A 14,855-nucleotide genomic window follows, 5' to 3' on the forward strand; every position below is an offset into this window, starting at 1 on the left:
TAGCAGAGAAGCGACTCATCCCAGATGGTTGTGGCGTCAAATACATCCCCAACCGTGGGCCTCTGGACAAGTGGCGGGCACTGCACTCCTGAGAGCCTTGGAGCTGTGCCCTCCAGTCCCTGTTCCCCACCCCAGCACTCAAGCGCCCCATCCCACCCACCACAATAAAACCTGGTTCTTAATCAAAAAAAAAATTCTGTGTTGAAGTTAACAAAGCTTCTGGCATAAAGACAACTGACTTCTGGTAGACCAATGGTTAAGTGGTGTTTAGAAGTATGAGACTGGCCTTTTATTCCCCAGCACAGAGAAGGATCTGCAGGGGAATGGGGACCATCGATCTAAATGACCAAAGTTAAGTGGAGGTCAATAAAGCGTGCTTCTCTATATGATCAGTCTTTATACCAGCATGGTCTATACAACAAAATGGTTCTACATTCTAACATCCTCAATGAGACATTTCTTCAAAGTTCTAACACCCCATCTCTAGTTAGGGGTGTTAACATAAAAAAAGAAGTAATGTGCTCCTTTATAGACACAGGAATGATATGCATAGAAAAATGTCTTTCTATTTACTTTCCTTGTCTCTGCTTTCATCTCCATTCACTTACTCGTCTAACCAATGAGCCTACCAAAATAAAAAACAGCACTACTGACTACCTTCTCCATGAATTTAATATGTAATGTCATGGAAAATAGAAAAAAACAAGATTTGACAGTTTAGGAACTTAGTACTTACCTTTCAAAGATTCCCTTTTCCCCCGCACTCCCTAACTCCCCGTGGTGCCAGGGATTGATCCCAAGGTCACAACAAGTGAGGTATGTTGAGCCTGACCACTGAGCCACATACCCAGCACAACTGCCCTTACTTGAGCTCCATTTTCTCATCCTTACTTTTACCATCTCTTTTCAGGACTCCTCTCTACTTGAAACATAGCAATAGCAGCCCCAGAGTTCTGAGCATGTCTCTTTAATCAGCTAAATAAGAGACTGAGCTCAAGGAATGCAAGGTTAGTCTAGCCTTCAAGTTTCTCCATTCTTCAGTTATGTTCTCTTTTGTCCATACCATCACTCCCTCTTAGAATGACCTAACCTATAGCCAAAATGTTTGACACATTTCTACTAGGTCTCTGTACAGTTTCTCTTTCTCCCCACTTGCCCAGGTTTCATTTCCCAATTCATCTTCCTCTATTACTGGTCACATACCAGGCGACTCCCTGCCCAGATCCCGTGAGTGCCTCCCCATTATCCAAGGCTTCTCAGCCAGGGGTCACTTTGCTCCACACAGTACATTTATCCATGTCTAGAGATATCTCGGTTGTTGGTCCTACTGACATATAATTGGTTGAGGCCAGGGATGCTGCGAAATAACCTCTGTGGAAAGGTTAGGCCATAACAACAAAGAATGTTCTTGCCCCTCAAATGCCAATGGGCTTAGATTGAGAAACTCTGAGCTAGGACATTAAATCCAAGTGATTTAAGACTCTAACTACACTTTTAGCTGTAACACTCACCCATCTTCCCAAACTTAATGGAAAAGTCTTCACTGCTCCTTGACTATACCGCATACATTCAGGCCACTGTCATAGTTTAGGCAAATCCAGTCCTGCTTTCACATCAAGTTCAAAAGTCAATTTAAACAAAGCTAATAATTCGAATAATTCAGCCATTCAACAAAGGTGCATGGAAAGAACTTTCCAGTGCCAAGGACAACAACAAAAGACCAAAAGAAATCAACTATCACTCCTGTCACCCAGCACTTTCCTGTCTGGAAGAGGCAACAGAATACAATCACTGCAATACAAATGGCAACTAGTATGAACAGGATCTGCCATAAGCACAAACCAAGAGACAACTGAGTCTTCAAGTGAGCATGGTCTGGCAGCTCAGAGTTCAAAGGAGAAAGGTGAAAGGAATATGGAGAGGAAAGGCATTTCCCATACCAGTATTGCTTCTCATTTCTTCTAAACACAGCAGCAAGAATGTTCCTCTGGAAAGGCAAATTTGATCATGATATTTCCCTCTACCACATTAAAAAACAAACACGCCAGCAGAAGCACAAAGCTGTCAAGGGCTTTCCAGGCCTGGTGTATCCTGTTGCTTATGGCAATCTTCCACCCCACTCTACCATGCATGCTTTGTTTCTTTCCAGGTGTTCCAGCATGTCAGCCTGAGGTGCTGGTACTTGCTACTCTTTTAGCTCAGAGCCTTGGAGTCGGGGTGAAAGTCCTGTTGCCCTGGTCATCTGTGTCCAGGGCACGCTAGCTATTTTGAATTGAGAGAAATGAAGAGGAAGAAGTTCTCAAGAGAAGGATGTTTCTTGCCTAATCACTGATCTCCCTAAACACCAGAAATCCCTGGTGGTCTGGGAAGTGTGACGCAGTTACACAGCTTTCTCCCTCTGCACTAGGGCTTGTGAGATCAGTTTTGAATGCATCCTTAGGTAAATCCTGCTGAACCCCAATTTCTTTCCCTGGCCATGCTCGTTGCTCCATTCCCCCCTCCTAAATGGGCCACACCCCTTGTCAGCTCACTGGCATGAGCAGGGGAAAGGTTCCCTTATTCTATGGATATGGCTCCCTGACCATCTTCCTTCCTCTCATCTGTTTCTTTACAACTTGAAATGCCATCTCCACAGATATGTCTGCCCCAACAGTTCTATCTAGAATGTACTCCTAGTCATGCTAATCTTCTTAGCCTGTTCTATGTGCCTAGCAATACTCTTCTCTACCAAATGCTATTTAGTCATAATATCCCTACCCCAACCAGAGCAGGCATGTTGGCTGAAGTTTTCTTCATTATATTATCAGTACCCAACACCATCTCTGGCTCATAATAGGTTTTTAACAAAAATCTGGTGACTGGTGAAATAAATGAATGAACAAGGAACTAAGGGATAAGATACAAATGGAAGCCCCAATTATTAGGCTCACTAGACTTTTGGTACTTTGAACCTGCAACCTGAACTTGACATTTAATCCACCTTGGCTCTGGAATATCTCTCTAATGTTGACTATTGGTTTGATTTACATGTGTTCTATCTCTTAAGCTGGTTATAAGATATTAGCTGATAAATGACCCTCCATTATTATTTTATGAAAGCCCTACTGTCTAGAAAAATAATAAATGCATAATAAGAACTCAACAAAAGACATGAAACAAATTGGTAAACTGACATCATTTACAAGGTTAACAGACGGCAGGCTTTGGTAGAAAAAAAATAGGATTAGAGATCGAGAGAGATGTCCCAGGCTCATTTGAGCTCTGCTATTAACAACTGAATGATCTTAGACCAGTGTGCTCTCTTCAGGCTTCAGTTTCCTCATTTATGAAGAAAAATCTCTAGAATCCTTTTCAGCACAAAAGTTTGGTCATTGCTGTAACTAGCTGATATTTCACTTTCTGCCACTAGATGGCGAGCAGAGGTTGCAAAAATATCAGCATCCATCCATTTAAAGACACAAATATGAGTACTTCCTCCCACTCCCTTTTCAGGATACCAGCACATGGAAGTGTTCTGTTCCACTGAAGTCTGTTAAAGTATAGTTATACTTTATACAGTCTAGCCCACTGGAAGAAGTGGCCTAGAACATTAACAAAGCATTCACGTGCAGAGTTGGAGTTCTACACCCAACGCCAGGATAACGTTATCCAAGGGAAGATTTGAAAGGTAGAGGATTATTTTACTGTTTAATGATCATCAAGATCAACATATAGTCACCATGTATGACAATCTCTCTGCTTCTACCTTTCCAACAGCATACTAGCCATATGACAGACTGAAAGCTACTAACCAAAGGCATCACATGTTAGTCCGCTGTCCAAAGTCCTGCAAGGTTGCCCATCTGGCCCAGAGTCTAGTCCAAATCCATGGCATGGCCCACCAGGCCCTCCCCAGCCAGTACCATAGCTCCTTTTCCATGTAATGTCCTTTAGCTCCACAAACCAGCTACATGGGCGTCCCTGCTTCTTTTTGAACAAATCAAGTCAGTTCCTCAGGGTGTTTGGACTTGTTACCCCAGCACTCTTCATGAGGCCACAGAGCAAATACCCTCATTCCTGTTAAATCTCAGTCAAATGTCACTTTTCCAGCAAGTTCTCCTCTGTCCACTTGCATCTAAAAGAAAAATGTCCTTAAGCACAGCTGACTCCCTTCTGCCATGTTTTGATTTTTCTTAAAGCGCTTAACACCACCTGCCACAATACATATGCCATGATGTCACATCTACTAGGCAAATGTATTCAGTGTCCAACTGTCTCCACAAGAAAGTCATCTTCTTGACAACAGGGATAATGTATACTTCACTCTGGTCCTAGTGCTTATAAGGTTTGCTGGCCCCTAGGAAGCACTCAGAGAACAAGCATGAATGAATGACTCTGTCTCACTGCAACCACCCTACAAGATGTCCTGTATGACAAAGAAACAAAGGCTAGGCGAGATTAAGAAATGTGGCCAAGGTCAGTGACAGAGCTAGCATCACCCTCAACTAAGGTTAAGGCATGCATATCAATCCAAACGCGTAGGAAATACATGCAATCTCGGGTTTTTGAGACACTTGAGCAAATATGGTGTTTTTTAAGACACTCCTTGGCCCTATACAGAAACTAGATTTGGTTCTCTCTTTCACTGACCCTCCTGAGTCTAAGCCATGAACATGGACATTATTTCATCATTTATTCCAAACAAGCATGACTTCTTTTCTCCTTATCCATTTCCCCCCACCTCCAACCAAGTCCCCATCTTTACTGGCCACTTAGCAGGAAGAAAAAAACCTGAAAAATCCAGGTGTGAAAGTAAAATAAATCTCTGTTTCCATGTGGTTTTCTGAGTTCCACCACTGAACTTCAACCTGAGCATTTTCTGGCCAATGTAGCAACTTAACTATCTGCTTGGAAACAGCCATTTGCTTTAAAGGAACATAACAAAAAATGTTCTCTCAAGGATGCAGAGACTAAAAGTCAGTTTTCCCCCAGTCCTTTCACCACACCATCAAAATGTGGCAACGGAAATACATGAATAACAAACCTTTGGCAGAGTGCAGCTGTTCATTTACCTTTAAATATTTAATGAGCTCCCCCGGAACTTCCTTCGAGCCTGACTGAATCAGCTGGCAATGATGGAAGAATTTGTGCACGTGTAGATCCTGGAAAGCAGATGGGCATGGCCATGCGAAATTTGATTCATTACCTCAAATGCTGGCTCTCTCCCTTTCCCTCCTCCCACATCTTGCAAACCTATTTATCCGAATATTCTATTGCCCAGACCTGATAGCTGCAGCTCCCAATTTTGGCATGTACCATATGCCTTCTCAAAACCCAGCAGCAAAGAAACAGGTAAGGAAGGCAGCAAAATGATGTGAATTCAGCACCTAGCTAAACACACTGGGGAAATCACAACTTATGCCCAACCTGCCAAACATTCACGTGATTCCTGTTCAGACTAGAAGAGTATCTGGGGTTGGGCAACTTCTATACATTAATAAAACAAGCAGAAAGGGCATTCTGAGGTGACAGGTGAAGAAAAGGGGAGAAGCAGAGAAGCACCAGAACCAGTGGTTTTGTTGGTGGTGGTAGTGAGATTTTTTGTTCTGTTTTGGGGTCACACCTGGTAGTTGTCAGGGATCCATATGGGGTCAAACCTGGGTTAGCCATGCCCACTATACTCTCTTGTCCCAGAGCCAATGGTGTTTGGGGGTGGTGAGGGGTTGACAACTGTTCTAGGAACTGGTTCTGGTCAATAGAAACATCCTGTCAATCCCTGAAAAAATTACTTCTGTTTAACATACAATCTGCTTGGATCATACCAATAGCAGCTAACAGAGCCTCACTGAGCAAGCAGGGTTTTTCACCTATAAAATGGTGATACTAGCCTGCCCATTCCTTTCAGAGTTCTGGGGCGTTAGACTCAGAGAACAGAAATAAAATGGCTGTCATTTGAAAACAATTGTAAAATGTGAGCTATTATTGTGAGTGATATCATGACTGAAACAAGATAGTTCATTTTCACGAAGAAATATGTTCAAGCATTAATACTGACACAATTCAGATGGCGTAACTTACTTGAGTGTAAATGGTAGACTCCAAGTGGCTTTTAATCTTCAACAAAGGCTTTGCACCATCTACCCACTTAATATCCACATTAGGTTGCTGTGAACAGAGAAGACAGGCCTGAGTTTTTCTAAACTAAGCAGGGGCTAGATAATCAAACATCTGCCACTTTTCTGCTTCTCAACACTTGCTTTCAAGAAGAAAATGTCACTCTCCCAAAGGGAACCACTGGAGAAGAGAGCCTTTCTTTATTTTTTTAAACTTTTTTTATCGAATCACTGTTAGATAGGCCCTTACAAAGCTGTTCATGATTAGATTTCAGTCATACAGTATTTCAACACTCATCCAACATTCCAAAACTGGTGGAGGCACCAGTGTACCTTTCCCAGCACCAGTGAAGAGAACTCGTCTTTAGACTGAGCATACCTTAATAGTTTAGAAGTTCTCATTCCTTGTGGACTGATACTTTAAGAAATTATAATAAAAATGGGGTTGGGGAGATGGATCAAAGGGCTGGAAGCATAGGTTTTGAATTGCAGAATCCCTAGAGTCCATCTCTTGCACTGCAAATACCGTGCCCCGCCCCCCCCCCCGCCCCCCAGTAATGCTGGGAGAAATCCTGGAGCACTGAACTGGAAGCAGACCTGGAACACTATTATTGGCTGTAATCTGCTCCCACACACCCCCAAAATAAGCACCCTAAAAAATAAAAATAAAAACATATCAATGTAGGGCCAGAGAGATAGTAGAGGTGTGAAGTACTTGTCTTGCATGCATTTAACCCCGGTTCAATCACCAACACCACATGATCCCCAAAGCACAACCAAGTGCAAGCCCAGAGCCCAGGGTCTGGAGCAGCCCACAAGCCCTGCTTGGTGTCACCCAACCACCAAAAAAAAAAAAAAAGATGAATGATTTTTTATGGTGCACAAAATCCAAGCTCTGGGTTTGTGCAAGGGACAAGGATAGCCAAGCCCCAGTTTTTGAAACTGTTATTAGAATCAGTATACATGAGGTAACTTCATTAAACTGTTTTAAAAAGGTTCTTTAGAGTCAGGGAGATAGCTCAAAGGGTTTGTGTGCATGCTTTACTTGGGGGACCGACCCCCCAGGTTCAATTCCACCTCATGGGCCCCAAAGCACCCAATTGAGAGTGGCCCCTGAACACCAACAGGTGTGGCCCACAACACAAAAACCCAAAAAAAGAAAAGAAAATGGGTTTCTAACAAGGTTTCCACCCCCCATACTCATCTCAGTTATGGTCCTGCACACCAGGCCTCAGTTTCCGCAAACCAAAGGAATCGGCTTTCAACAATCCATCATAATAACTTCAGCAAATTCAAGTTTCTTCCTACCCTTCTCGACTCAGCATCATTCAGATTCAAGTAGCCCGGTGGGAGATTGGCTGACACTGGCAGTTGCTGCTCAAACGTGATGATTCGACCATCCTTCAGCAAAGGAATCCAGGCGAACCCAACTGCCAAGACAAGAATCGACCAAGAGAAATGAGTGCACATGTGCCATTAGCTACATCAATGTGTTCATTCTGGGGTCTGTGTGTGAGGGGTTTGGTGTTAGACATCTGAGTACTGGGAATGAGTTTGGCTTGTCTCCTAAGCCCAGTCTGGCCACAAACAGGTGACAGCCTTTAGTTCCTTGACTACCCAAATGGAAATAACAACACACAGTCTTTCCATCTAACAGAGTTATTATTGAAAGACCAAGATGAGATGATTGTTGAAATCACACTTTCAGAGGGGAAAGGTTTGGGTCACAACTGGCAGTGCAAGATGACTATTTCCAGGCTTTGTTCAAGAGTGGCCACTGACGGTGCTCAGAGGACCACATGCAGTGTCAGGGATCAAACTGGAGTTAGGTGTAGTACAGCCTTGCCTCCTGTACTACAGCCCTATAAAATCACTTTAAAACCTTTCAAGTGCACCATATCATTATTGTCACACTTAGGAGAGTAATGTTTTGGTGCTTGTTATAAAAGAAGTTCATCCTTATACTCCTAGTGTCAAGTCTTCTGTCTTTACCTTAGACAGTGATTAGCATATTCTAATTTCCTTGTAGCAACCTGAGGTGTTATGAGAAGATAGAAAATCAAGGAGGTCACAAGACAAGATTGCATTCCCTGTTTGTACAAAACAGTAAATCATGGAGTGGGTCAGTTGTCCTAATTGCAAAAAGAAGAGGTGTAGAAGGAAAAGGCAGCCAGGGCCTTTTGTTTACAACTGAAACCCACTGAGACATTTCCCTCAGTTTCGGTATTTCTTGAAACTTCTCCCCTGAAAAGTCTTTTGGCTTTCTTTTAGCAAGCTCATCATATTCTCGGTAAAGAAGCCAGAACCATCTGTGTTGCTCAAGTTGAGTGGTGTCAGTATTTCCATGAGAGATATTATCCTGGGTTCAAGTGTTTTATAACTCAGCTGTAAAAAAAAATTGCTCTGGACTGAGTTTTGGCACTGAGAGAGGGCAGCTGGCTAGAAAGCACCTTTTAAAGTCACTGCTTTCTAATATATTAAAATTCTGTGTGTGAGAGAGAGTGAGAAAGATAGTATATGTGTATGCACATATGTATACTGCAAATCCCAAAATCAACAATCTGATTACAATGTTTTATTTGTGTTTAATTTGGCAAATGCTATAATTCCTGTTTGTTTGGGTGCTGGGGATCATATCCAGGGTCTCACACATGGTAAGCATGTGTTCTACCATCAAGTTGCCTCCCTGTTGAATTTTTCCCCTTCATTTTCTTTTTAAAAAATGTTTTTGTATATTATTTACATAATATGGTTTACATACTATCAATCCTATGCTTTTGGTGTACAGGACTACTGCACAATACCTGCCACCAAAGTGTCAGTATTCTTCTATCACTTTCCCTAGGTCCCTGTTAGTCCACCCCATCTCCACTACTGCCCCTTGTTAACCTTTAGTTTTGCCGTCTGAGTTTTGTTTCCATTGGACACTGACTATTCCCTCTGCTTTGTTTCTCTATAGCCCACATATGAGATTATCCAGCATTTGTCCTTTCCCATCTTATTTCACTCAACCTAACTTTCTCTAGTTCTATCCACATTGTTGTAAAAGGAAGGAATTCATCCGTTCTTGCAGCTATATTTATACAGTGAAATACTCTCTATATGTGCATATATACTACTATTTATTTATATACACACCACAACCTTTTCATCAACTCACAGCACAGCGGCAGGGCATTTGCCTTGCACGCAGCCAACATGGCCCACCCGAGTTCGATTCCTCCGCCCCTCTCGGAGAGCCCGGCAAGCTACTGAGCGTATCTCGCCCGCACGGCAGAGCCTGGCAAGCTACCCGTGATGTATTTGATATGCTAAACACAGTAACAACAAAGTCTCCAATGGAGACGTTACTGGGTCTGCTCGAACAAATTGATGAACAACGGGAGGACAGTGACAGTGACCTGTCATTGGGCAACTGAATAGTTTCTGGGTCTTGGATATTATAAATGCTGCGATAAACATAGATGTACAAGTATAATTTCCAATTAATATTTTTATATTGGGGAAAGAAGTGGAACTGCTAGAAGTTCTATTATTGCTTTAATGAAAAATCCCCCATCCTGTTTTCCATAGGAGCTGAGTCAAAGACACACCCACCAAACAGTAAAAGGAATGAATATGTTGCTTTTCCTAAGTCTAAATGGCTTTCTCAGACTCTAAAACACCCCTGAAGGGCATCTTTATTAACACAACTTCAGAAATCATTTAGACAATGCTCTCCTTCCATAAAAAAGCAGAGACAAGTAACATGAGCAGAGAAACTCCTTGAAAGGATTCTGCCAAAGTAGTTGAACTGAAAATGAGAGAAATATTCAGAAGTTTTCAGCCCAGAAAAATAAAAAAATGAAAGGAAAATATATTTATATTTCTAGTGTTTAGGTAACAATTTTGCCTCATATATATGTATTGAGATATAACTCAGATACCATACAAGCCTCGAGCTGGAGCGATAGTAAGGGCTGGAGCGATAGTACAGCGGGTAGGGCATCTGCCTTGCACGCAGCCAACATGGCCGACCCGAGTTCGATTCCTCTGCCCCTCTCGGAGAGCCCGGCAAGCTGCCGAGAGTATTCCATATGCCAGACACAGTAACAACAAAGTCTCCAATGGAGACGTTACTGGGCCCGCTCGAGCAAATCGATGATCAACGGGAGGGCCTTTACTTTACTTTTACCATACAAGCCATCTATTTAAAGCACACAATTAAATCACTGTTGTTTGACTCACAAAGCTATATATCATTTGCTACTCATACAGGACTCTTATCACACCAAAAAGAAATTTCGTACCCCTCAGAAATCACTGTTTCCCTCTTCCCTCACTCTCCAGCAAACACTTATCGACTTTGCCTCTATGTAAGATTATTGCACTGGAATATTATTGCACTGGATTTGCTTAAGCAAGATTATTGCACTGGAAATTTATCAGATCACAGTCAAGGTGGCCCTCAGTCCAAACTCTCAGAGAGTCCTTGGTCTAAGTTTCAGAGATGAAGGTAGGTGGGGGGTTTAGGGTGGTGCTCAGGGACTCATGTCATACTAGACAGAACTAGAGTCAGCCACATGGAAGGCAAAGAATTTAACCTATGTACTATCTCTTGGAGGCTGGAGCGATAGCACAGTGGTAGGGCATTTGCCTTGTGTGCAGCCAGCCCAGCTGAGCCTGGTTCGATTCCTCCACCCCTATCGGAGAGCCCGGCAAGCTACTGAGAGTATCTCGTCCGCATGACAAAGCCTGGCAAGCTACCTGTGACGTATTCGATATGCCAAACACAGTAACAACAAGTCTCAAAATGCAAATGGTACTGGGCCCGCTCGAGCAAATCAATGAAAAATGGGAGGACAGTGCCAGTGACTATCTCTTGGGCCCATTTAGAAGCCAATATAAGTTCATGCTATCTGGCTCAATGGTAAGAAGCCTCTTAAAGAATCAGCATTTCAAGAAATGATTGTGCTTCCACAACCAGAAGTCTTTCAGGTTCCCCTTGAGCAACTGTCCACTTCTGCCTGGGGCAGATAATATAGAAAGAGGCCTCTGAGCTTCAGGAAGTGTTTGGTCATGGGTTCTCAGGGTTCTGTCAGATTTCACCTCTACCCTCCAGAACCCTCCTCTGAACCAAGTAAAATGCCAGTGGGATTTGGAACAGAACTGCTCTCCCCAAAGAAGGAATTGCTAGTATATGGTTCCTCTGCCTACCAGGCATCACAATAGCCAAAATCTGGAGATTTTGGCTATTGTGAACAGTGCTGCAATGAACATATAGGTACAGATGTCATTTCTACTGTGCTTTTTTGCATCCTCGGGATATATTCCCAGAAGTGGTAATGCAGGGTCATAGAGAAGCTCAATTTCTAGTTTTTGAAGGACTGTCCATATTGTTTCCAGAAAGGCTGGACTAGTGGGCATTCCGACCAACAGTGAAAGAGTATCCCTTTTTCCCCACATCCACTCCAGCACTGGTTGGTTGCTTTTGTTCTTTTGAATGTGTGCCAGTCTCTGTGCATTGCAGCACTGTTCACTATAGGCAAAATCTGGAAACAACCCAAGTGCCCTAGAACAGATGACTGGTTAAAGAAACTTTGGTACATCTACACAGTGGAATACTATGCAGCTGTCAGGAGAGACGAAGTCATGAACTTTGCTTATAAATGGATAGACATGGAGAGTATCATGCTAAGTGAGATGAATCAGAAAGAGAGGGACAGACATAGAAGGACTGCATTCATTTGTAGAGTATAAAACAACATAACATGAGGCTGATACCTAAGGACAGTAGATACACGGGACAGATAGATTGCGTCATAGCTGGAAGCCTGCCTCATGAGCAAAGGGGACAAGGCAGCTGGAATAGAGAAGGGATCACTAAGAAAAAGATGGCTGGAGGACTCGGTTGGGACGGGAGATGTGTGCAGAAAGTAGATAAAGGACCAAACATGAAAACTTATCAGGGTCTGTATTGTAAACCATAATGCCCAAAAGTAAAGAGAGATTATGAGGAATCATGTCTGCCATGGAGGCAGAGGGAGGGTGGGAAATGGGGGGTATACCGGGGATATTGGTGGTGGGGAATGTGCACTGGTGGAGGGATGGATGTTTGATCATTGTGTGATTGTAACCCAAAATGAAAGCTTATAACTATCCCATGGTGATTCAATAGACTTAAAAAAAATCTCTCCAGCATTTCCAATGCACCATCCACCTCAAATGACCCCTCACCTCCCTTGACATTCTGCCACTTGGCAATACCTGCTGTACAGTTTTGAAATATCAGTGCTAAGTTGGATTCATCTCTCCAAGAATCAGTCCTTTGCCAATATACTCTTTTGCATTTCCCATTTTCTCTGTCCCCCTACTATGCCCATGCAGTGACCTTAACTTTCATAGACCTTGGAAATAAGCTGGAATTTCCTCCTTCCTTCTTTCCTTTTTCCTGATCTAATTCACCTCACTCGCCAGACTGTTGCCTAAATGTATTTCCTGAAAAACACCTCTTACTGTTTAGAATCATCAGTATTTTCACAATGGGCAAGCATACACTCAATCCCAAAGCCTGCCATTGAAAGTTTCCACAACTCTAGCACCATTTCACCTGAAATGCTATGGGTTCCCCCATCCTTGTTCCTCTAAAACTACTGGTAAGTCCCTTGCCATACCTCTAAAGCTCATCTCTCTACAGACCCACCTCTATCCCAGACTCCTCAACCTTTTTCCACCATTGTATCATCACAAACTATCCTGCCCTTCTCGGTCAGGGATACAGTGCGGGTAGAGGAACTAGCATATGCCTAGCATATGTTAGACCATAAACTCAACTCCTAACACTGCATGATCCACTGAATGCAGAGGTGTAACCCCAGATGCCCCCAAACACAGTTGGGGCCAAACACTGTCAGGAGTGATGCCAATAAAAAAATCTAGGTCTCATCAAAACATTAGCTTCTAGAAGTTTTTGCTGATTCTCAGTGATCTGTCCCCTCACCATCTGAAGGATTAACTCTCTAGGTAACTCCAACTTTCTATCTTGTATCAAAATCATTGGCTTAGGCCTGATTTCTACTAATAGGTTACATGCTTACTTCACATGAGCTTTTTGTGCATCTCCAACAATTGTTTCTATAGTTCCCATTACACGTCTCTTGCACATAACAGATATAAAATATTTGAACAAATGAAGAGAGGTTTTATCTAAGCTAGATTGGATGAGAATCCCAGGGTATGTTCACATCTCTCATAGTGTGGGTGTAATGCAAGACCATATTCCATGTTCTTATGCAAGGACACTTTCCACTGTTGACCTTATATAGTCTTGCTTAATGTGACCAAGACAAGGGTGTCACTATTAAAGCTCATTGTAGTTTGCTCTATCTGTTCTCATCTCTGACATATAAAGTAAAACAAATGGCCCGCATGTTCCTTCAGGCTCAAAAATGTCCCCAAACTCCAGGTTCATTGCCCTTGCCCTCCAGAAGCAGAACGTGAAGGTCCTGATTGCTGGGCCAGAGATAAGGGAAAGCACACAAGTTCTGAGCAGCACTATGAGAAGAGAAATATTATTGTATGTTGTTTACCACAGCCAAAGCACACTGGCAAGCACTTGAAGATAACATTTGGTAGAAATGACAAAAGGAATATTTCATTTCTCTTTCCCGGGGCAGATTTTAACTAGAAATATACTTTTCTGGTGAGGGGAAACATGGATTCAGAGTTAGATGAAAAGAAGTTAGATCCTATCAATTCCAACTACTGGAGAAAGGTACTTCAAGAGTTCACATACCTGGAGTTTCAACTGTGTCTTGCTTTTTGGTACTCCCCTTTGTGTTAATTTCACAGCTTACGTGGTAAAAAGTGAAAAGCAAGTGATGTTTCTGATGCAGGTGAATAGGAAGTTCAATTTTAATCTGGAACGAGAACAGAATCACACATTGAATTTTATTTCCATTGTCGATCTGGGTGGTTGGACACTTTGTTCAGATCTGTCATTCTTTCCCAATGACGCAATTTTTTACATGGTAGGCCAAGTATTCAAATAATATCATTTAGCAATCTATCTTCCAAATGTTTTTCTGGTCAGGTTCAGGCTGACAACAATATTCTCCTGAGCTGGGAGGGACGATAGATGACTTGTGCTGGACAGTACAGTGATTTCTCCTAATTTTTGCACCATTTTGCTCTGAAGCAGAATTGTCTAAAACACTGTAACACAACATGGCTTCACAGTGCAGGGATACTTGGTAACTTAACCTAAGTCAGGAAATGAAATCTGTCTAGATAAACTGTGCTGTTATTATCTAAGTTTTGAGTTTTCATATTTGAAAAAATAATTCTTTCTAAATTGAAACAGTAATTAAGAATCCCCCCAATAACAAGAGTCCCAGTTCAGTTGGGTTCACTGGTGAGCTCCATCAAACCTTCAAAGAAAATACTGCATATCTCCTTAAGCTCTTCCAAAATATCAAAGACATAGCAATTCTTCCTAAACCCTTCTATGAAGCAAACATTACATTAATAGCCAAAGCAGACAGAGATACTTCCAGAAAAGAAATTTTCAGACTAATTTCCCTAATGAATCTCTATGCAAAAATCCTTAACAAAATCTTAACTAACCGAATCCAATAACACATCACAAAAAATCATACCCCCTGATCAAGAGGGAATCATCCCCAGGATGTAAGGATGCTTCAACCTACAATATACACAAATCAATTAACATACTATGCCACATTAATAAAAGGAAAGATAAAACTCATCTGATCATATCAACTG

At 42.3% G+C, this 14,855-nt stretch overlaps 1 protein-coding gene across 2 annotated transcripts in view; it reads right to left on the reverse strand.

Annotated features, from left to right (window-relative positions):
* The window catches only part of DOCK11 (dedicator of cytokinesis 11), a 277,634-nt gene that overhangs the window by 129,421 nt on the left and 133,358 nt on the right, over positions 1-14,855 (reverse strand). For both annotated transcript variants that reach the window (XM_056125843.1, XM_056125842.1), the window contains exons 20-23: positions 13,867-13,990; positions 7,401-7,522; positions 6,058-6,144; positions 5,052-5,141 (exon numbers count right to left, since the gene is read on the reverse strand). In XM_056125843.1, the coding sequence (XP_055981818.1) occupies positions 5,052-5,141; positions 6,058-6,144; positions 7,401-7,522; positions 13,867-13,990 (423 nt within the window). The remainder of the gene's footprint in view (positions 1-5,051; positions 5,142-6,057; positions 6,145-7,400; positions 7,523-13,866; positions 13,991-14,855) is intronic.

This window comes from Sorex fumeus, unplaced genomic scaffold (genome assembly GCF_029834395.1).
Source record: "Sorex fumeus unplaced genomic scaffold, SorFum_2.1 ptg000058l, whole genome shotgun sequence".
Taxonomy (NCBI): Eukaryota; Metazoa; Chordata; class Mammalia; order Eulipotyphla; family Soricidae; genus Sorex; species Sorex fumeus.